This window comes from Camelus dromedarius, chromosome 5, assembly GCF_036321535.1.
Source record: "Camelus dromedarius isolate mCamDro1 chromosome 5, mCamDro1.pat, whole genome shotgun sequence".
Taxonomy (NCBI): Eukaryota; Metazoa; Chordata; class Mammalia; order Artiodactyla; family Camelidae; genus Camelus; species Camelus dromedarius.
Genome location: NC_087440.1, coordinates 9,945,847 through 9,967,535, shown reverse-complemented (window position 1 = coordinate 9,967,535; position 21,689 = coordinate 9,945,847). Strand labels below are relative to the sequence as shown.

General features: G+C 36.9%; 1 protein-coding gene across 9 annotated transcripts in view; it reads left to right on the top strand.

Annotated features, from left to right (window-relative positions):
- The window catches only part of TCF12 (transcription factor 12), a 328,851-nt gene extending 307,453 nt beyond the window's left edge, over positions 1 to 21,398 (top strand). For 6 of the 9 annotated variants that reach the window (XM_031452679.2, XM_031452682.2, XM_031452680.2 and 3 more), the window contains 5 exons: positions 3,282 to 3,399; positions 4,459 to 4,621; positions 8,636 to 8,868; positions 16,059 to 16,212; positions 19,032 to 21,398. In XM_031452679.2, coding sequence (XP_031308539.1) covers positions 3,282 to 3,399; positions 4,459 to 4,621; positions 8,636 to 8,868; positions 16,059 to 16,201 — 657 coding nt within the window. In that variant the 3' untranslated portion in view covers positions 16,202 to 16,212; positions 19,032 to 21,398. The remainder of the gene's footprint in view (positions 1 to 3,281; positions 3,400 to 4,458; positions 4,622 to 8,635; positions 8,869 to 16,058; positions 16,213 to 19,031) is intronic. The other 3 variants (XM_031452681.2, XM_031452683.2, XM_031452685.2) reach the window with 1 other exon arrangement.
- The last annotated feature ends 291 nt before the right edge of the window (positions 21,399 to 21,689 follow it).

Below are 21,689 nucleotides of genomic sequence, written 5' to 3'. Positions count from 1 at the left end.
GTTTATTTTTAACTGAATTTTACTTTTTCTAATCAGTTTTTTCCTAAAATTTCCTAAAAATTTTTTGCCCTCATTAAGACCACATTATTGTGCTTTCGAGGAGTTTTGGAACTTTTTTTTTTTTTTAATTTAAAATTGTTCAAATGGCATCTTTTAAGCTTGAAAACTATATAGCTTATAATATGGAAATGTCATCCAGAAGGAACCATAACAAGTGGAATTCTTCTAAGTTTTAGCATAAAGCCCCTCTTCAGGTAAAACAAAATATAGCACATACAGATCCTTTAATCAGTAGATTAATACTGATTAATTTAAATCATCAGTACTCAGTGAATAGTACAAATTGAACAGATTATTAGAATAGAATTCAGAATCAGAGAGGAGTTCTTACTGAGTACTTTTCAGTCTGTCCCTTAATTCACAAGACCTCTTATTCATCAACTAATTAGATTTAACATTTTTCCATTGTGGGTGTTAAAGCCATTGGCCCAATTAAATGAAAACAGTCCCTTTTTGGATGCTCCGACAAAAGTACGGCCCTTTCGTAGATTCAAAATGGAAGATGATGTCATTTAATGGAATGGGCCTTTTATTCTGAAATGGAACTCTTCATAATAATTGAAATTTAGAACCTAACAGGCCTAGGGGTTTGCCTTCCCCTGCTACCCCCTCCCCCCAATTGAAGCAGCCTGTCAGCTGTATGCTAACGAGATGAACAATTAAACAAGGTCCTATCTGGCTGGCCCCACAGGCTCTGAGCTCAGACAAAGAACTGTTTATACACCTGTTGTGTGTGTGGACAGAGCCATTTGAGTGGGTAGCTACAGATTAAAGGGAGGACATGGGAGCCAGGGTGAGCAAGGGTTAAAGAAAGCCCTAAGAACTGTAAAAGTCAGATTCTCCAGAAAATATATGAGGGCCATTTGCAAGGGGAATCAAGTTACAAAGAGAAAGTTCCTGCTAACTTCGTTAATATGAAAAACTCCAGACAAAGCTTTTTGCTGGTCTGAGGCTATTTTTAAAAGGTTTAGTTTTTTTCTTTTGGATGCCAGTGATGCAGGTTGGTGTGAGAAAATACTTGGTTTGTAGTATTCCATAGAGACAAAAATATTCACTGTCATTTTATATCCCAAAACAAATTGAGCAACCTTTCTGATTTCCCTTCAGGGAAAAGCAAAATCCCTAAGATTTATTGTTTAGATAATGATCCTTTGTCTGCCAAGCCTTTCATCAGATAGGAAATGATAGAACATTTTTATTAGTGGAGATTCAGAAAATCAAAGAATTATTTATATTAGTGAAATAAAAAATTAGAATTTAGCAGATGTATCATCACTTATTAGTCAAATGAGTGAAATTGTTTTATTGATATTCAATGATATTGTCCTACGGAGCTGTAAAATGAGTTCCACACATACAATAAATAGTAAATACACATATGTTTAAAACTTGTAAGGCTGTTTCTTTTTAAATTAGTTGGTATAATAACTCAAAATACTAGATAAGATCAAAATTAGCACATATTACCAAAGATCATAGGAGTTTTAAGTTTGCATTATAAATGCAAATACAGAAATCTTAACTTTTACTTAACCCTGCAGTGATTTCCTCAGCCAGTGAAAGTTATTCTAGTGATACATTGTCTTTAAAATAGGCCTAGACTCCTGAAGTCCCAAAGAGTTTATAACTATATATTGTATTTATACTGTATCTATTTTTGTAAAATGAGATTTTTGAACTGACCTTCCCCTAAGATCACTGAGTAGTTCATACGTAGCAAGAAAGCAACCTATGTGTTAAGAATAAACAGGACAGGATTCCCTAGAGACAGGATATCATGAACTACTTCAAGAATTTTCTCTCTTGAATATAGTTTTCACAGTACATTTCTTCGGTAGTTGCTGGGTTTCGTTCTTCAGACTTCTCTCAGTTTTTTTTAGGAGGAGTGTGGAGCAAGGGGGCGCAGCAGTGAAGGCTAAGGGAAGATTTCCAGAGTGGGAGGGGGCACAAATCTGCTAGTTTCTGTGGTCCCTTTTCAGCTTAAAGGTTTTATGATTCTAAAGCATGAAATTGTGTGTTTTGGAAAAAAAAACAAAACAGTATAGTCAGTGCTTGATCATCCAAGGGAGTAGTGATACAGCTAATCCTCAGGTAATTTAAAAATAACTATGGCATACATTAAATGAGTTTTTAAAAACTACATTAAAGATAAGAATAAAGGTAGAGGACAGACATTTCTTAAGAAGTGTGGTGAAAGACCATAACAGGTTCCAATCAGGTCTACTACCACATGGCCTGCATTGCCTGAAGTTTGCTTTGATTACTTTTGTTTTTGTCTCACAAGAAACCAAAGGATAAACTTGCATAGGGGTATTTATTCCTCTTAGGGTAAAATCCATACAAAGTCATGAAAGGTAAAAGCTATATTAATTACTCAAGAGGGATTCAAAGCATAGCATCTTACTGGGTTTGAAGGATTTGTTGAAACACTGTGGTTCTCATGTATAACTCCAGGCAATGCTACTTAATTAACAGCTTAATCTTCTAGTTGACACGTCTGCTACTGTTCTAATAAGAAGCTTCATTTGTAACCAGTTTTTCTAAAAGTACTGCAATAGCTAAAACTCTTGACAGTGTTTGTATGCCTTACCTTCCCAGTTCGGGTTAATTGTGACTAAAGTCTGATTAAAACAGAAAATATATGGCATTTTTTGTTCCCTGGCAATTTAGATCTTTTAAGTTATTTTATTTTTGTATTGCTTTTTCTGCTCCTTTAAAATTTTTGAGAAGAGGCAGTTAGAGGAAGAAGAAACAAGACACTATATGTATGTGTGTAAGGAAAGGATGTCAAAGTATAGGTAAATATTAGTACTTGGAACAAAGCAATATTTTGTTAAATGCAAATTCATGGGTACTTCAATATATTTAGGTAGTATGTGGAATAGGTTTTCAGACTGACTGCTAGAGAATTATTAATAGAGCCTATAAGGTGTGGTGCTTTATGGCTTATAGAGCGCTTTATCTCATTTGCTTCTCACAGCATCCCTCTCTGGGATACAAAATTTGAAAGTTAGAATTTTTTAAAGTACTTAACCACTAGTGACAGTACCACTAACAAGTCTTCTAAAATCCCCAAACCAGAAAAGTGGCATCCAAAAAACAGTTGCTAAATTTTTTTTTCAGTTGCTAAATTTTAATGAGTGACATTGTTTTCACTATTAAACCCAGTGAAAGAATTTAAACAATTACTGCCCCTGAACTGTTTTTTTTTTTAACTTTAGGTCGGAACTCACCGAGAAGACTCTGTCAGTCTCAACGGCGGCAATCATTCAGTCCTGTCTAGTACGGTCACCGCTTCAAGCACAGACTTGAACCATAAAACGCAAGAAAATTATAGAGGTAACTGTATTGTTTGTCTTCAGCAGTAATGCAGACAGAGGTATCATTTGGAACACTATCACCTTTTTTTACAGACAGCTTGACATCTGTGAATCAAAAGTAGTCTTAGGTGGGAGAATTCCAAACAGCAGTTCTATTACATGAATTTAAAGGGTAAATACTTAGGGTTCCAGCTGGCCATTTAGGTGGGACAATTACAGATGTTTATTGATGGATGCAACCATGTGAGAGCTGTTGTTCAGTATTTACTGATCATCCTTTTACTGGCCACTGCTTCTGTCGTCTCTTTTTGTTAGTCACTTTCCCTCATGACTGAGTCTTCTTGGTCCCTAGAGGCAGTGAGAAAGATACTTCTGAATATGTTTAAAGCTCTGAATGATAGTAGCTGTTGCTCAGAAGATTAAAATTTAATTGGAGAAAGATAATTCTGATAAAAAGCAAACTGTGGTAGTAACTTACAGTGAAAAGGAGTATGAAAATGAGTATGTGTATGTTCATATGTGACTAAAGCATTGTGCTGTACACCAGAAATTGACACAACACTGTAAACTGACTATACGTCAATAAAATATATATATATACAAAAAAAGCAAACTGTGGTCATTGTTATAATAGACCTTATAAATAAGTATAAATGTATAGCTAATACTTTAATCACCAAAGTAAGTTTTCCTTTGATGTCTGTTTTACTGTGTTTGTCCCAGAAAATGTTAAAGCTTATTTTCTTTGCCTTGGCAGCATCTTAGAAGTTAGTTTCTAAAATGCGTCATGTTTCTCATACCTTGTTTGGTTGTTAAATAGTGCCTGAAAGTGAACATTGGACTGACCACCAGAGTCAGGCTTGTTTTTTTAAATACAGATGCTTTAAAAAGCTTTTTTTCTAAGGCTTGTGGACATGCTCTTTCCAGCTCTGAATAGTATACTTTTTTTATATCGTTGGACTTCTGTCTTAGCTCCGTAACAACAAGGATATTCACCATCTAGAAAGCATTTTACTGTCTTATTTGTAATTCACAAATGAATCTGGACATTTATTTTGTTTCTTTGACTCTTTGTTAGGTGGCTTGCAAAGTCAGTCGGGAACTGTTGTTCCAACAGAAATCAAGACTGAAAGCAAAGAGAAAGATGAAAACCTTCATGAACCTCCTTCATCAGATGACATGAAATCAGATGATGAATCCTCCCAAAAAGATATCAAGGTTTCATCTAGAGGCAGAACAAGGTATTTGTTAGCATCCAGGTATTAAATTTCACTCATTTCCCATGGGTGAAAATAGTTAGAAAATTGAAGGGTGTCATGCATTTATTGTCAGATATGTTCTAGATACTGTGTTGTAACTTTTATGCCTGTTACCTTATTTAATCCTCACAGCATCCCTAAAAGGAAGGAGTATGAAGCTGACTCCAAGTTGGTGTTTTCCATTATACCACAGTGTTTTAGGGTCTACATATAAAAAAGAACTACATCTCTTTCCTCAGTTCTTATAGTTTGTAAGACAACTAGAGAACAAAATAGCTAAAACAAGTTTAATTGTTTAATGTATACATTTAGATACATTTCATCAATAAATATTCAAATATATTATTTTGAAGCTAGGTATATAGTTAAGACTCTTGTATGAATTAAACCAGGGGCTGGCAAACTATGGCCCATGGGCCAAATCTAGTCTCCTATTTTTATAAGTAAAGTTTTATTGGAACACCATCACACACCGTTCATTTACATATTGACTGGCTGCTTTCACAACACAGTGGCAGATTTGAGTAATTGCAACAGAGATTAGATAGCCCACAAAACTGAAAATACTTACTGTCTGGCCCTTTTTAGAAGTGTGCCAACTCCTGATTTAAACAATAATTTGAAAAGAGTATGGAAAAGGAAGTACTGTATGTGCACTGATGTTGTAAGGGAAGATTTTCTAAAAATTGGATTTGATTTTATGTTGAAATATGGATATTGACACATAATACATTAGTTTCAAATGATTTAGATTCTTCCCTCAGATTTTTCTTTTAGTTCTACATTAAAATTGGTTGATTTGGTATATTTGTGGTATATCCCATTTCTTGGCATGTATCTACTTATCAATAATATGCATATATCACATACAGATATTTATATTTAAAACATTGTTCTTTGTATTAAATTATGGCACGGGGTGGAAAAGGTATATATAGCTCAGTGGTAGAGCATATGCCTAGCAAGCACAAGGTCCTGGGTTCAATCCCCAATTACCTCCATTAAAAATAAGTAAATAAATGAAAACCTAATTATGTCCCTCCAAAAAATAAAAAAATAATAATAAACAAATAGAAAAATAAATTATGGTGCAAAGGAAATTGCAGTGTGTATGGTAGATTAACTAAAAGTACCAGCATGGTCCTTTCTGTCATTCACATGCTTAAAAATTGTCCTTTTGCCTTTGACATTCTCACTATTTCCAACACTTTAACAATTCTCTTGGGAAAAATTAAACCTTAAGATCCTAATACTGCCATTTGAATATGCATTGTACATTTGTACATTTGTATCAGCTGTACAAGGGCAGGAAGAAGTAAAAACTGGGTCAGGGAATCCAGAGACTGCTCCTTTAGGCATCTTAATTCTTTCATAGTTTCATTATTCAAATAGAATTTTAAGGGAAGTCATTTACATCTTTCCTCCTCATTCATCCTGTCATTGTTTAGATCAGCAGACTTTCTGTGTAAAGGATCAGATGGTAAATATTTTAGTCTTTGTGGGTCATCCAGTCTCTGTCACACCTGCTGAGCATTGCCATCATAGCAGGAAAGCAGCCAAAGACAGTACGTAAACAGATGGGTGGGGCTCTTCCAATAAAATGTTATTGACAAAAACAGGTAGCTGACTCAAGGGCCACAGTTTACTGAGCTCTTTTATAGGTCATCAGAAATTGAGAAAGTAGTATCATAGGTTATTAATAAAAAATATTTAGTAGTTAATAATAGTAAGTTTAAAACATGGCCTTTGGACAAAATAAAACTAACCTGGGTTTGAATCATGGTTTCATCACATGGTTGCCAAGTGACCTTGGGAAATTATTAAAGCTCTGTGAGGTTTGGTTCCATCTTTAAAAGGAGACTTCCTATTTAGGATTCTTATGGGAATAAACTGAAAATGAAGCCATTTGCACACTGTCTCACATGCAGTAAACATCAGGAACGGTATTATATTAACTTATGATGATGATAATTTTAGGTCTGTGGTCTTGGTTTTCTTCCATGGAGCACCAACCTGGGTACTTGTCGTTACGCTGGCACTAATTAGCTGTGTAATCCTATGGAGGTTACTGATCTTGCAGTGGTTTTCAACCCTGCTGCAGACTCCTGAAAACATTTTAGACATACAGGTGCCTGGACTCCAGCCCAGGCTCCCTGTATCAGCATCTTTGGCAGTGGGACCTTTGAAAGCTGTATTTTTTTAAGAGCCCTTGAGGGTTCTAATGAGTGGCCACATTTGGGAACCTTTGGGCTAGATGATCTGAAAAGATTCCTTTGAAATCAAAGAGCTAGTGATTATTATCAAAAGAATATTTTTATGTAATTCTTGACTATTAGCTAGTAAGAACCTACTGTGTACGTATTCTTTATTAGAATACTCAAGGTATTAGAGGGGAGGTGAAACAAACACTTTGTGCACATTTTTTCAAGGTTCTGACTCTGCTCAGTGATTTATTTCTGAAATATAAATATAATATTCTAAAATTTTTTCCAAAGCATTTGTCTCAGATATTTTTTTCTGATTACTTAGTCCATTTTCATTACAGAAATGTGGAAAATACAGAACAGCACACACAAAAATCACAAGAAACCCCACTACCCTGAATTAACCACTGTTGACTTTTCAAGGAATCTCTCTTTTTCCATAAATACAGTTTAAATTAGAAATAAACTGAATATAATTTTTCTAATATGAACTTTATAAACTTAACAGTGTGTTTTTAACCTTTTCATCTATCCCTGAGTGTTTTCTGCAACATGGTTTTTTCCTTTGTTGTTTTGTTTTTAGGCAGCAGTATTGAGGTTTAATTCACATACGATAAAATATACCAATTTTAAGTATACAGTTTTGTCCTTTGACAAATGTATATAGTCATATAACCACCACCACCACATAAATAATGCAGAAACAACATCCCAAAAAGTTTCCTTATGCCCCTTTATAGTCTGTCCCCTTCTCCCATCCTCTGGCAATCATTAATTTGCTTTCTGTTACTATAGTTTTGTCTTTTCTAGAAGTTCTGTAAGTGAAATCGTACAGCATGTAGTCTTTTGTGTGTAACATCTTTTACCTAGTATAATATGCAGCTTGATTTTTAGAGGCTACATAGTAGACCATTGTCTGGATGAACTGTGATTTACAACTCATCTCTTAATATTGGACTTCAGTTTGTTCTAACGTAAATAATTCTGTGATCAACTTCTTTTACCTAAATTTCTATGAACATCTCTAATTATACCCTTTGGATGAATTTCTAAAGTTGGAATTGCTGATCAAGAGGTAATGAACACTTTAAGGCTTTGGATTCACTTTGCCAGTTTCCCTTTCAAAAAAAAATTGTTCTAGTTCACCCATGTTTTAAAATTATTACCACTGATAATAATATCTCTCTGGAACAAAAAGTGGTCATTTTCTGAGATACTTCTCTCATTCTGTGTCTTAAGCTTTTCTTCCTCCTGCTCACCGGGGGACTGCCAGAGTACATTTACGAACATGGGTTAAGCAACCTATAATACGTTAGTATACTAGGATAGTACTTCTTAAGCCTTAATGTACGTATGAGTCAGCTGGGGATCTCGTTAAAGTACAGCTTCAGTAGATTTGCCGTAGAACCTGAGATTCTATGTTTATAACGGTAAAGTTTTTAACCAGTAATGCTGATGGCACCAATCACATTTTGAAAAACAAGGTGCTAGAATATTAGGTAGTCATTCAAATTATGCTTATGAAGAGTTTCACTAGTGTGGAGAAGTCTTTATGCTGGAATACACAATGAAAAATGCATTTTAAAATGTGTGTGGCGTAATTTCAACTATATAATATATTTGCATTGAGGAAAGACTGGAAAGAAATATACAATCATATTAAGTGTAGCTATTGCTACCACTTGGTAAAATGTATTGGTCATTTTCATTTTTATACTTAATAATTTTGCACAATAAGCATATCTTACTTTATAGGGAACCTAACAGACATTGTTGTTACTTTGTCTTCCAGCAGTACTAATGAAGATGAGGATTTGAACCCAGAACAGAAGATAGAAAGGGAGAAGGAAAGGCGGATGGCTAACAATGCCAGAGAACGCTTGCGTGTGCGGGATATTAATGAGGCATTCAAAGAGCTTGGTCGAATGTGTCAGCTTCATTTAAAGAGTGAAAAACCCCAAACAAAACTCCTTATTCTTCACCAGGCTGTGGCAGTCATTCTTAGTCTAGAACAACAAGTCAGAGGTAAGTAGGATTGGCAGAGATATGTAGCTGTTCTGTTTCCGGTGGGCAGACATTTCTGTGTCCATGCACTCTTCTGCCTGGGCAAATGGTCTGTAAGTTCCCCTAGTACTTAAGCCACTGCATCATCTGGATCAAGTTTTCTCTGTAGTCCTCTCACCTCTGTCTCACTGTATGGGTCAATATCTGTGGGTTCAGTGCCTCCCGCAAACCAGTAGAGGCTAACTCTTTGAAACAATGCAGTGAACAGCCAGCCTCCACCAGCTGCTCAGCATTAGTGCTTTGTGCCTCTTGTTCTTGTTGACTCTAGTCTCCCACACTGTTGAATTTACCTGCCTAGACCTGTTTTCCTCCCAGTTCCTTCCGTCTGCCCTACTTCTCTGTACTCAGTTTCTTGCTTACTTTACCCTGAGGCCCTGCTGCTTAATGTGATGCCTAGCCATGGCCTCTCCTGGCTTTGCCTCCTGTGAATGTCCTTTATACCCATGTCGGTGAGGTGTCAGAGCTTCTTTGTTGATCCCTGATTAGGAATGCCACTAGCTTCATGGATAAATATGCGCTGGCATGCCTGTGTGTCCCTAAGGACAAAAGTGTGGTTTGTACTGGATTATCCACTGCTGACTCAGACAGCTCTCCCAACTGTTTTGTTTTTCAAGAAGTTTGATGAAATCTTAAAGAAATTTTGGGACTTTATTTTTTGACCACATGTTTATTGCATACCTCCTCTGTCCTAGCTAGCTATGTTCTAGACCCTGGGTTATCAATTAATACAAGCTTCCAGCCCTTGAGAGGTTCTATCACCAAGCTTGCTTTTTTGCATAAACCTGTGTATCTTCTTATCCAAAGTTGTGAATGCCTCATCCTAAGCCTTTTTGCAAAGAACTTAGAGATAATGGCCTTGAGTTCCAGACCCTACCTCTAACCTCTCTTTCTTAAGAGCAACTTTGTCTCCCTTATTTATTGGGTATTTATAGAATATTTAAGGAAAGTTGGAAAAGAAGAAAGAATAGGGGTGGACAGTTGCTTGACAACCACAACAAGGACCCTCAGCACTGATTACAGAAAGAATACTCTTTCTAAGGAAACCAGAGTTAGAGAACTTGAACACATTTTCAGGAAAACATACGCTAGTATTTAATTCATTTATCCACTTCTCTTCAGTGTTTTTAATGAATAAGAATGATGACTAGATTATTTTGTGCCCAACCAACCTATCACTAAAACCAGATACTTGCTCCTATTGTCTTAAGGCCCTTGAATGTATGTAAAGGGTAAATGTTAACAAAACCTGATCTTCAAGAAGTTAAAGACTCCCTTGCAATATTTATAAATTGCCACTCATCTGTGGCAGGAGCAGTTGTTCCTTGAGCCTTTACTATCTCCTGTCACTTTACCAAATGTTTTTCTTCAGTGGTGTCTGACACTCATTGTCTCTTTCTAAAGGCAGTGAGGCACCTGTGTTCAGTGGTCCAAGTAGTCATCTTTCTCTGCAGCCCAAAGTATTTTCTACTCTGACTCTACTCAGCCATTTATTGTCAAGACTGTTGCCTCCACCAGGCCTGTAAAAGTCTTACTGACTAGACAACAGTGATGCCAGAACTTATTCCTATATAGCACCTTTCCTTCCCTCAGTTTATAGAGTTAGAGTATACTCATTTGTGTTCTTAAAAATATTTTTTTAAGATCAGAGGCGACTACTCTCACATCCTCACATCTAGCCACCAAAATGAGAAATAACCTCTATGTTTGAAAAAAAGTTGTAAACTCCACCATGCATGGGTGGGTCTTACCCATTCATTTGTAAGATTTGACCTGGTTGTGGTTCTATGTAAACACCTGGGATAGAAAAGTTGAGGCTGAGAGAAGATCTAACATTAGGCTCATCCAGCTGCATACTAACGTTCTGGTCAATACTTTCTCACACAGTTCTGGGAAGCTCTATATAAAGAGCCATTGACTGATCAGAGTGAACAAAACTTAAAAATACTGAACTATAACTTCAATAGGGACTGCCTTACTATTCATAAAAGCCTACCTTTCTCCTACCCTCAGACTCTGGGTTTCAAAGTCCAGAACCTTTATTTTATAGCTAAATGGAAAAGCCTTGGGATTCACGCAGGATTCCTTGAAAGGCATTCTGCTGTCTGTCTGACAGGGTTTAGAATACTTCATGTAGCCCATAACATCTGTGCCTTGGCTATCGAAGGACCTTCAGATTTTGATGTAACTACTGTTCTTCCCTGCACTCTATCTCCAGCAGTTCTGAGTTATTCTGATAACCTGTTCACTTTTGAGAGTCTGTCCCTGCAGGGGACTAACCCAGCAGCTGCTGGGCCTGGCAATTTCTATAAACACATACATTTTGTTTACATGACCTACTTTGGACATCCTCTGGCCTCTTTGGACTCCCCATTTAGTTTGGGATAGTGTTCCAAGACTGTATCTAGCTATCCACAACCTGTCATCACTAGACAAGTGGTTATACCAGGAGGGCAACCAGGCCTGGGTCTAGCAGTGCATCCTTGAGAATAACAGGAAGTGCCTTCCCTTCCAAGCCTCAGATTTTGCCAGAGCACTTTTTGTACCTTGGTGCACCACAGATCAAATCCCATCTGGTTTCTATCATTGCCAATTTAAGCCTTTCCATTATCATGACTATAATTTTTACTAATCCTCAGCAGATTTCATGTAATACCTTCAAGTTTGTACTCTCCGCTTTACTAAAAATTAAATTAGTGGTCAAACACTTCCTCCTTAAACTCTTTCACAGGTTCTCTCAATAAGCTCACTTCTCTTCTGGTGATAATTTAGGGACTTGGAACTACTAGGATTTTTGTTTCCTGGTCTCTTAGTGGGTTTGAAGATGACTGAATGAGCTAGAACAGTGGTTCTCAAATCTGGCTGGTCCCAGAATCACCTGAGGCTTTTCCTTTTCCAAAACAAATTTCCAGACCCTACCCTTAGTAGATTTTAATTCAGTTGCAGTGAGATGGTCAGACATGGTGGTGTTAACATACTTATTGATTATACACTACTTCCTTTCTAAATCTCCACTGAAATGAATAAAAATGGCATCAACCCATAAGCACAATTGGGAAAGAAGACAGTAACAGATGTGAGAGCAAAAAATGTACGTAAGACCGAAAGTAGAATAGTGGTAGCTGACTTATCTAGGCAGAAGAAATTAAGTGGAGCAGGAAGGAATACCAACAAGAAGCAGAACATTTTGCCTCATGGGGCCCCTAGCTCCTGAAAAAGGCACTGCTCTTTGGAGGTACTAATTATTGGGGAAGGGAGAATTCAGGCATCAGACCTAAAAAAAAAAGATTGATTGAAGGTTTGCTATGGAAAGTTGGATCCCTAAGTTTCCTCTCTATTTCATATTGCTTCTGCCCTCTCTTCCCTTCCACCATAGACAGGAGAATTATTTTCTGCAGAAAAAAATGAAATCAGAAAGGCTGCAAATCTGGAACACGAGGAAGAACAGAGAATGGGTGAAGCACGAGGCTGAACAGTGGGACTCAGCCCTGTGTCCTGCTTTGCTTCCCTAGTGCTGGCAGCAAAGTATACTACCCCTATCCTCAAGGAAACTGGGTAATTCTTTTCTAGAGAAACTAAATATTCTAAAGACCTCCAGGTTTAGAAATTCCTGAGTAATAACATCTCACTTTTGGATTACCATAGAGTAAAACCTACCAGTTGGTGTCTTACTTTGAATATGAAAAGACAACCAAAGATTTAAGAAAAGCCACCATGAAAAAGGGACATTGAGATCAAATCAAACAAAATTGAAACTCAAAAGAAAACAGAAACATGCGAAAAGCATTAGGAAAAATAGATAAGATGGCTGATAAAGCTGAGAAAAATCTCATAGAAAGTAGAACGCAAAGAGATGAGAAGCAGGAAAGAAGAACTAATAAAGTTAGAGAAGATTCATCTAGAAGTCCAACATCTGACCAATAGGATTTGTAGAATAAAAGCAGAAAGGAGAGAAGATTATTATGGCAATAGTACAGGAAATTTACCAGTACTGAAGAATACATGTCTCAAGATTGGTAAAAATCTAATCTTGTGCTAAGAATGATGATTTTTAAAGTGACCTGAAGCAAAAATACATCATCGTGGGGGCGGTGTATAGCTCAGTGGTAGAGCACGTGCTTAGCATGCACAAGGTCCAGGGTTCAATTCTCAGTACCTCCATTAAAAAATAAATAAAAACTCAATTACAAACAAATCAAAAATAAAGTACATCATCATGATATTTAAGAGCATCAGGATTAAAAAGAATATCATAAAGCTTTTAGAGACAAAATTTAAGTAGCTCAGAGACAAAGGAACAAAAAAGTCAAAATACCATCAGAATTCGAATAAGCAGTACTGGATTCCAGGAGATATTGGAGCAATACCTTAAAAAATCTGAGGAAAAATCATTTTCAACGTAGTATTCTGTATTTAGCCAAACCATTAACTAAAATGTTAAAGTAGAATAAAGATATTTCAGATATGCAGAGACTTTAAAATTTTACCTCCCATGCACACCAAATGAAAGTGTTTGGAACATATGCTTGGGCCAAATAAGGGCATAATCAACAAAGACAAAGCTCTGGGAAACAAAGGATCTAAGACACAAGAACAGCAAAAGAAAATCCCATAACAGGAACTACTAGGCCTAGGAAAGAATCAGTCCACATTGAAAATAGAAGGCTATTAGCTGCAGAAGAAAGGTTTCCAGAGGAAAAATACTGAATTAATAGATAATATGATAATGTGTTTGAGATTTTAGGAAGAAATGTTGAGAGGCATTTGTTAGATCTTTTAGAGCATTGTGGGGGGGAATGAAAAGTTAGCATTACTAACAAATGAAAAGCAAGGCAACTATTAACTGTAGGAAAAACAAATAGTCATATGAAAAAGGAAACCATCAATATGAAATTCTTGACTTGAAGGTATGGCTACATAGATATAATTTTAGGAAGTAACTATTGAGTTAGCTAAAAATTGTGCCATCAGCATGTTAAGAAGATGGTATTATAAGAGAGGCAAGTTCTCAGCCACATATCAGAGGTAAGTAGATAGACCTCTAATAGAAATGTGGGAAAGATAATCACTTCTCATTCCTTGCAGGTAATGTCTGACTTCTTACCTCTGTATCAGTCCTTCTTGGCTACTTAACATATTTGCCATGGGCTGCTCATACATACCAGGGAATATGAAGCAACAGCACTAGTTTTTGCTTTTTGGGGATCAAAGCTTACTTTACTTTTTTTTAATATGTTTTTATTGAAGTATACAGTCAGTTTACAATGTCGTGTCAGTTTCTGGTGTACAGCACAATACTTCAGTCACATAGGAACATACATACATTCTTTCTCATACTCTTCTTCACCATAGGTTATAAGATACTGAATATGGTTCCCTGTGCAAAGCTCACTTTACATTTCCTAGAACTTCCTGTAGTATTCTCTTGGTTCTTCCAGTCCTGAGTATTGTCTCACTCACTGTAGGACTCTGTAAAATCTTGCCTAACTTGAGTTTTTGCTTCTGGTCCTTTCCAACTATTTTGATCATACCTCCTAGATCCTAGTGTGACAGAGTCATAGTTAGCTAAGAGTAATGTTCCATTACAAGAGAAATATTTCAGTTAGAAAATACTCATATCTCACTTCCTCCTCTTTAGATTTTATGTATTAATGTATGCCCTCTTTTCAGTCTCTCTGGTCACTACATGAGACTGTTGCCTACACAGTGAAGGGGACATGACGCCTAATGAAAGACAAACTTCTCTTATATTAGAGGTGCACAATTACTGGTTAAGAAAGCAGCTTCTAATATTTTTACATAATGATACTGATTTTTCCTTCTAGTTATCCTAATAAATTAAGTAAGAGTGTACCTCTTTTCCTTCATTGCCTCCCCAGAGTTGTATGGGCTTCATGTCTTTTCCTAAACACAGAGGCTTGGGGAATAAGGACTCTGAAATGCAGTGTAATTATCGTGTGTGAGTAATAGTCAGTAGAGGCGGCTGGGTTCACCAAAACAAAGTCTTCTGTCTACTTTTTTTAAACTCAGAAGTGAACTATAAATGTGTATTAAGATATACACATTCAAGTGTTTCTACTTTCCCTGAAAGAGGAAATACATTTAAGAAAAAAAAAAGCTCGGCTATGTTGCGTTCAGCTGGGCCATCATTTCAAGAAAATCTAACATGTAAAAAAATCATAACTTCTACAAAATATTGTTTTCATTGCAAGCTAATTTTAAGTGACCTTTTTTATATTATAACCATTGGGGCTTTTTTAATCAGTTTACAAAAGTAAGTGTAACAACTTTTAACTTATACTTATGTTATAATCAGAAACAAAAAACTACACCAGGGGCTGTCATGGATTAAATATGTTGTACTTAAAACTCACTTAAAGAAATTATACTAGGAACCGCAGTTCCTAAGTAGATTTTGAGCCAGTGGGTCTTCAGTTCAGTGGATTTTCTTTACCTTTATTTCATATGGTAATACCCCACACTTTAAACTCACATCAAAAGTTCCATTCAGTCTTCTCTACTATCTTATATACAAAGCAGGAAAGGTTTTTATTACCTCTCAGTCACACCTCCAACTGTAGGAAGGACATCTCAGTCATCTCATTCTACATATGTGTCAAAGGAGGGAAGCAGGATGGGCACCAGCTCCCTCTCTTCCTGGAGGAGTTGGCACATTTCCTATGAAGGAATGGCTGAGGGTATCTCTTACTATTTTCTGAACTGGTAACATTGTGGGTAAAGCACAGATGTCTCTCTGCAGGTACACAGAGAATGTCAGCATTCCCGACAGTTCAAGGTGCCATGTCTTAGCAGGACACTGAAGAGATTTGGTGAACTAGTAACAGGACTTGCCTAAATATTTCGATGAAGCAGTAGAAGAACTACTTTTAGATGCTGATTTAGATCAAGTCAAATCCTCGAAGACTAAATCATAAGAAAACACAAAATGGTCAGGACGAAGTGTAAGTTTTAGGGTTCATTTAGCACATCATCGTTGCTTCTATGTGATGTTCTTCAGAATGCGAGTGAAGTTACCCAGAGACTGATAACCCCACAGAGAGGAAAAATAACAGCAATTTGTTCAGCTTAAGACCCAACAGTCTGTGATTCATAGCTTGTGACTATAATGATAAAATTACTCTTCCCTATTTCAGAGAGGAACCTTAACCCCAAAGCAGCCTGCCTTAAGAGAAGGGAAGAAGAAAAAGTTTCTGCCGTATCGGCAGAGCCACCAACCACGCTGCCAGGAACCCATCCTGGGCTTAGTGAAACTACCAACCCTATGGGTCATATGTAAACATCAGCCAGGTGAGTATGGGTACAAAAAGAAAGTACCTGATTCATCTTAAACTGAGTTAGAACCTTTGAACAGAATTATCTGGTGGTATTGCTCATGGTCAAGATCACATGTAATTTGCAATCCCAGTGGTTTAACCTTTCTGTTACATAATCATACTCAGAGAGCCAGTGTCATTTTATACAAAGTACTGTTGCCTTCAATGTGAGATAGTATCCTTTGATTTGTGAAGAATTTGGGGTTCTCCTGTACTGGATGATCATGTGTACTCTTGCACATGAGTAGTATTCTCACCCAAGAAGAAAACAGTGCCACTAGTGACTCATCTATCAAAAAATACTTTTGCTTCCACTCATGCTCCTCCTCCTTCTGCTCAGAAATACTCGGCTGTATCATAAACCACTTTTCTGTTAACCATCTGTCTCTTCTTTGTCATGGATCTTTATATACAAAAGAGTTACTGCTTGCTTCCATTTGGGTCACTAATGCAAGTTTGTAATATACATGTTCCTTCTCCTATTAAAGAATGTACAGGTGTTGTACATGATAGAACCAGAACGCCCTTCTTTCAGGAATTTTACTTGTTGAAAGACTGTTCTTTTTACTTTCCTCTTCATGTACTAAACACAGTTTGCTTCTTTGTTATTTTTTTTTAACAAAGTGAGAACAGCAGTAGTATGAGGTTGTTGCCCAAGTGGTTTGATAATATGAATTGTCTTTTTTCTTAACTATAGGTATTCACACTATCTGTAAGCTGTAAAACTAGTATTTAGGTGACAGAAAGTAATGTAGACTAATAACAATATTTGGGTGAGTAACAAAATAGAGCTGCAAGCATGGATTAGGAATAGAACTGGTAACTTCATTTTTTTATCTGCCTTCAGCATGTATAGTTCTTTTCTTAGTTTCATCAGCAGAGAAAAAGCAGCAAATAAAGGTAAATGGATGGAAGGTTTTGGAGCAGGAAAAAGTATCATTTTGTCATCTTTGTGGCTGTCTCATTTTAAGCTGAAAGTTTGGAATTTGATAGGATATTATGTAAACTACAGACATCAATCAGTAACTCACTTTTTTCTGAAGGAATTGATTCCTGCCACCTCTTCATACTATCCTTCCTAGGATCAACAAGACCAAAACTGAAGGTTTTATTTGGGGACTAAGGGAGGAGTGTTGATGTAATTATTTAAGTGTCAATTCTAGTTCTAATATTAGCACACTGGAGAAAACTCTAAATCACCTCTCCCACAGCAGACAAAAAACCAGCAGTGTAACAGACTGCTTGTCAAAGGGACTTTAGGCAAGAAAGAGCTAGTTAAATTATAGGTCCTCTAAAACTCAAGCCTTTGTTTCATACTGTGTGGGAACAATGGATATCATGAAATAATATTTTTATTCAAAAATAAGCTTTGAAGTTTTTGAAATAAAAATAAGCCAGTGTTTCTCAATGTGAAAGCGACTTTCTGAGTACGTAGAGGAGACTTCCTGTGCCCGGGTCCCCCACAACCACCAGGCTGTGAGACGGGCGCTTTCCATTCAGCGGGCACGTGACCTCAGAGCCTGGCTTTCCTCTCTCTCTGGTTTGTTGTGCCCGTTTTCCTTTGTTCTCTTTCCAGTCTCTCTCTCGCTCCGTCTCCTTCGGCTCCCTCTCCCTGCCTCACATCTCTCTTCAGCCTTTCTGTTCGCTTCCTGTTCTTTCACTGCTTCTGTATCTCATATTGCTTTCATCACGCTACCCTTATCTCTGTAATGAGGAAATTCCCTCACTTTAGGTTAAAATTAAACCGTGAGCATTCTCACCCATCTAAAAGACATCAAGAATCTTTTTTTTAAGGGGTTGGGGGCTTCCAAGTTTATAAGAAATGTAGTAAATACACTTGCTTCATAAGATTTCATAGGCTAGTGATTATTACCTCAAAATATGTCTTAAAGACTGCTTGTTTCAAAGGTGGTTATCTGGTTTCACCTGATAACCTTCAATTCTTTATAGAACTGATTAGCAGATTAATACCAGCAAGCAATTGGGCAGCAGGAAATGACTACTAGAATCAAAATGGGTGATAAATGGCCACAGAATGACTACAAAAGCACAAGAATTTGCCACCACATAGTGTAAGGCCAAGTAGCTTTGAATGTCTCAGTTCTCCATCTCCAAGAGCAGAACTGTACCATGGTCCTTGTTTAATAAGGAAGTGAAAGGTGTGGTTCTTCCTAAATGAAATGGCTGAAATGGGGAATTTCAGGACTACTACTATGGATGTTATATTAAGAATATAAATATAAAATTTGTACTAATAAAGTTTTCTTAATAAATGCATTGAATAAACATTTATTGAAGACCTACCTGTAATGCACCAGGAACTGGGGCCATTATCCAGATGAGTACAAAATGGTCCCTGCCCTCAAACTTTCAGTTTAAAGAAGGTGGATGTAAACAAGTAACAGTACAGGGGACTGGATGTAGCAGTAAATACATGCTTTAGCGTTGTCTCTCCACCAGATGAGTAGAACCTCAGAGCTCAGGGGTTGCCAACTTGAATGTTGCCAAAATGGAAGGTTTGCATAATTGCCACAGCTGTTGTATAATCCTTTGTCTTGTGATTCTATAATTACAGGATTTTTTTAAATCTTCCCACATACATCAAGTAAAAACCATTTGAGTTACACCTTAAAAGAAAAAACCTCATTTATAAGTCATGTAGCAGACTGCTAATTCAGTGAAAACCTGGGGATAAGTGAGGAATACCAGCTTGTTCTGTTTTGTTTCTGGGGAGGTGTTTAACAGTGATGTCCTAACTGGTTCTGTTCTCTCCCCTGGCTCTCCCTGCCGCAGTTCCAGAGTTATCAGTAGGCTAGATAGAAGGTGACCTCTCCTCATAAGGACATGGACAACTCAGATTATCTGAAGACACAAACCTGATAGGAGGGAGAAGAAAAAACAGAACATTTGAAGCAAGAAACGCAAATGTAATCCTGCGATCAAAGCAACTGGTCAACACTTCCATCCGAAGTGAAGATAGGAAGCTCATCAGATAGAACGTCAGCCCACGAGATGTTTGCAACGGATCATTTTGTTGCGAGCAGTGTGTCGCTTCTGCACAATCAGAGACTGTCTCGATCTCTCCACTCACCGTGGAAGTTGCCTTGTGCCTAAACTGAATTGACAAATGCATTGTAACTACAAATTTTATTTATTGTTATGGAACTGTAAGGTCTACATATAAAGGGAAAAAGTTAATGTGGAAAAGCTGATCTACACTCAGCTGATGCCAGCGTTCGTTAAAGCTGTTCACGTGCAGAGAACAAAGCAGTGACAACCATTGGCCCTTAGCATTCCCGGCATACCTATTAGTGTCTTAAAAAGGAAGGGAAAAGTCTTTTGTTGCCCTCTCCTATCCTTTTGCCATATGAATAGTGTTTTCCATGAAATAGGAAAATATTACTTGGTATAGCATTTCTCTCGCTCTCATTTTTTTCATTCATTTTTATTTTTCCTTTGTGGGTGTTGTATTTGGTCTCTGAATCAGAATAGTTCATGGTCACAGTCCAGAATCCTCCACGTAGCCCTCTGTGCTTTGCGTATTTATCTTACAGTGATAAGCAGAGACCATCTGTGACCATAGCCTAGCTAAGATTTTAAAAGGGGGAACTTTGTCCCCTAGATTTTCCCCCAAATAAACATTGCTTTATTTCTAATAATCAAGACTTTTCAAGCTTCTAGGTTTCATAGTAAAGCTTGTAATAGCAAGAAGTGTAAATTACAAGGAAAGAATTTACTTTTTAGAAATTGCTTTGTTTTCCAAGCAGTAAGTACTACATAATAGTACTTGTAAAGTGTTAGCTGTAAGTAAGCACAAAACGGATTTAAAATACAAAGAAGATTTTCAGGCTGTGATTATGTTGAACATAACCACCCGGTAGTCACCAAGGCAGGTAGTGTGATAAATGAACACACCACTCTGAGGCTAATTACCTAATGGAATACAAGAGCAGTGGTCACCTGTGTTTCCTTATTCTAGCCTTTCTTTCTCTGTCATTTGGATGGCTAGTCAGTGGGAGGAATTCAGTGGGTGAAGTCGTCAACTGCAGACCATCTGCCCTGTCCCAAGAAGACGAGCCAGATTAGCATTAAACCAGTCCTTGTCAGTCCATCTTAATACTGTGCATTAAGGCACCCCTCTGTCTCTCATCCTTAAGAGTTGTTTTTTTTAAGACATCATAATCACTTCGAACTTCCATGAAACCTGTCTTCCGCCACAGCAACCCTGGGAGAGAAAACCATGCTAAACACGGTTGTCTTGGCTTAATAATTCCTTGTAGCCAATATTAACAATGGCAATCAGCACACAGAAGAAAGGACCCAAATCACTATGTAACTTAAAGATTTCTGTTAATTTGAAAGAACAAAAACAATGAAGACAGAACTTCAGATCCTCCAATCAGGATGATTCCTAGCAAATCAGTCTTTTGTGAACTTAGTGGACTTTTTGGTTACTTTAATTTGCCTCTATTCTCCAGTTACAGCAGACTCTATCTGTGGCCTTGTTCTTCATTTCAGTGTTAATCAGCTAAACAGAAGTCGTTGCTTATGATGTGTGAGTGAACATATGCCACTGCCTGGCCTTTTTTCTTCGGAGCTTGTTGTCTTTTTCGCTATATTAGACTTTGCAGTATGCCCAGAAGCTTTCCTTCATAAAATAGAAAGAAAAAAACATTTGGCTTATTTTTCACAGTAGCTAGTCTTTTATACAATAATCTTGTAAGAAAATTTCTTGAATTCTAAATATTACTCTTTCTAGATTTTTGAAATCAAAAAGTTTTCAGTAAAAAGTTTCTTACTTTATTTTATTATATTAGGTAGTAAAAATGTAGGGTTATTTACCATAACCTGTTCATTAATATCAGAAATTTACAATAGCATTTTAAGACCATAGTAGGATTCTAGCATACCGTGTAGTACCTATGGAGTATTGTAAGAGCTAATTGTCCGAGATGAATTGCTTCTCATCTTGTTCTCCAGTTTCCATTGTTGGTTTATTGCAGATTTGTATCCTGTGTCAAATTCAAGGTATTATTGATAAACCTTTTCAACCAGCAGCAAGAAGTTCAAAATTTTTTCTGTCACTGTAACAGAAAACACAATATGTATATAACATTTATGTAGCAATAAATGTGCCATCTTTTTTTTTAACATAGTAAACTAGTGAGTTTTTTACATTCCTCTCTCAAACAATAATGCATTTTGATTTTCCTTCCTCCATCTCATTCCTGCCAGAAATGCCCACACTGCTCTGCTTTCTTTTCCCCCAGCTTTGTTGAGATAGAATTGACATATAATATTGTGTATGTGTACAGTGTACAGCACAATGACTTGATATATGTACTGCAGAGCGATTACCACAGTAAGGTTAGTTAAAACATCCATCACCTCACGTACTCACTTTTTTGTGCGTGTGGTGAGGATTTTTAGGGTCCACTCTGCTTTCCGTAT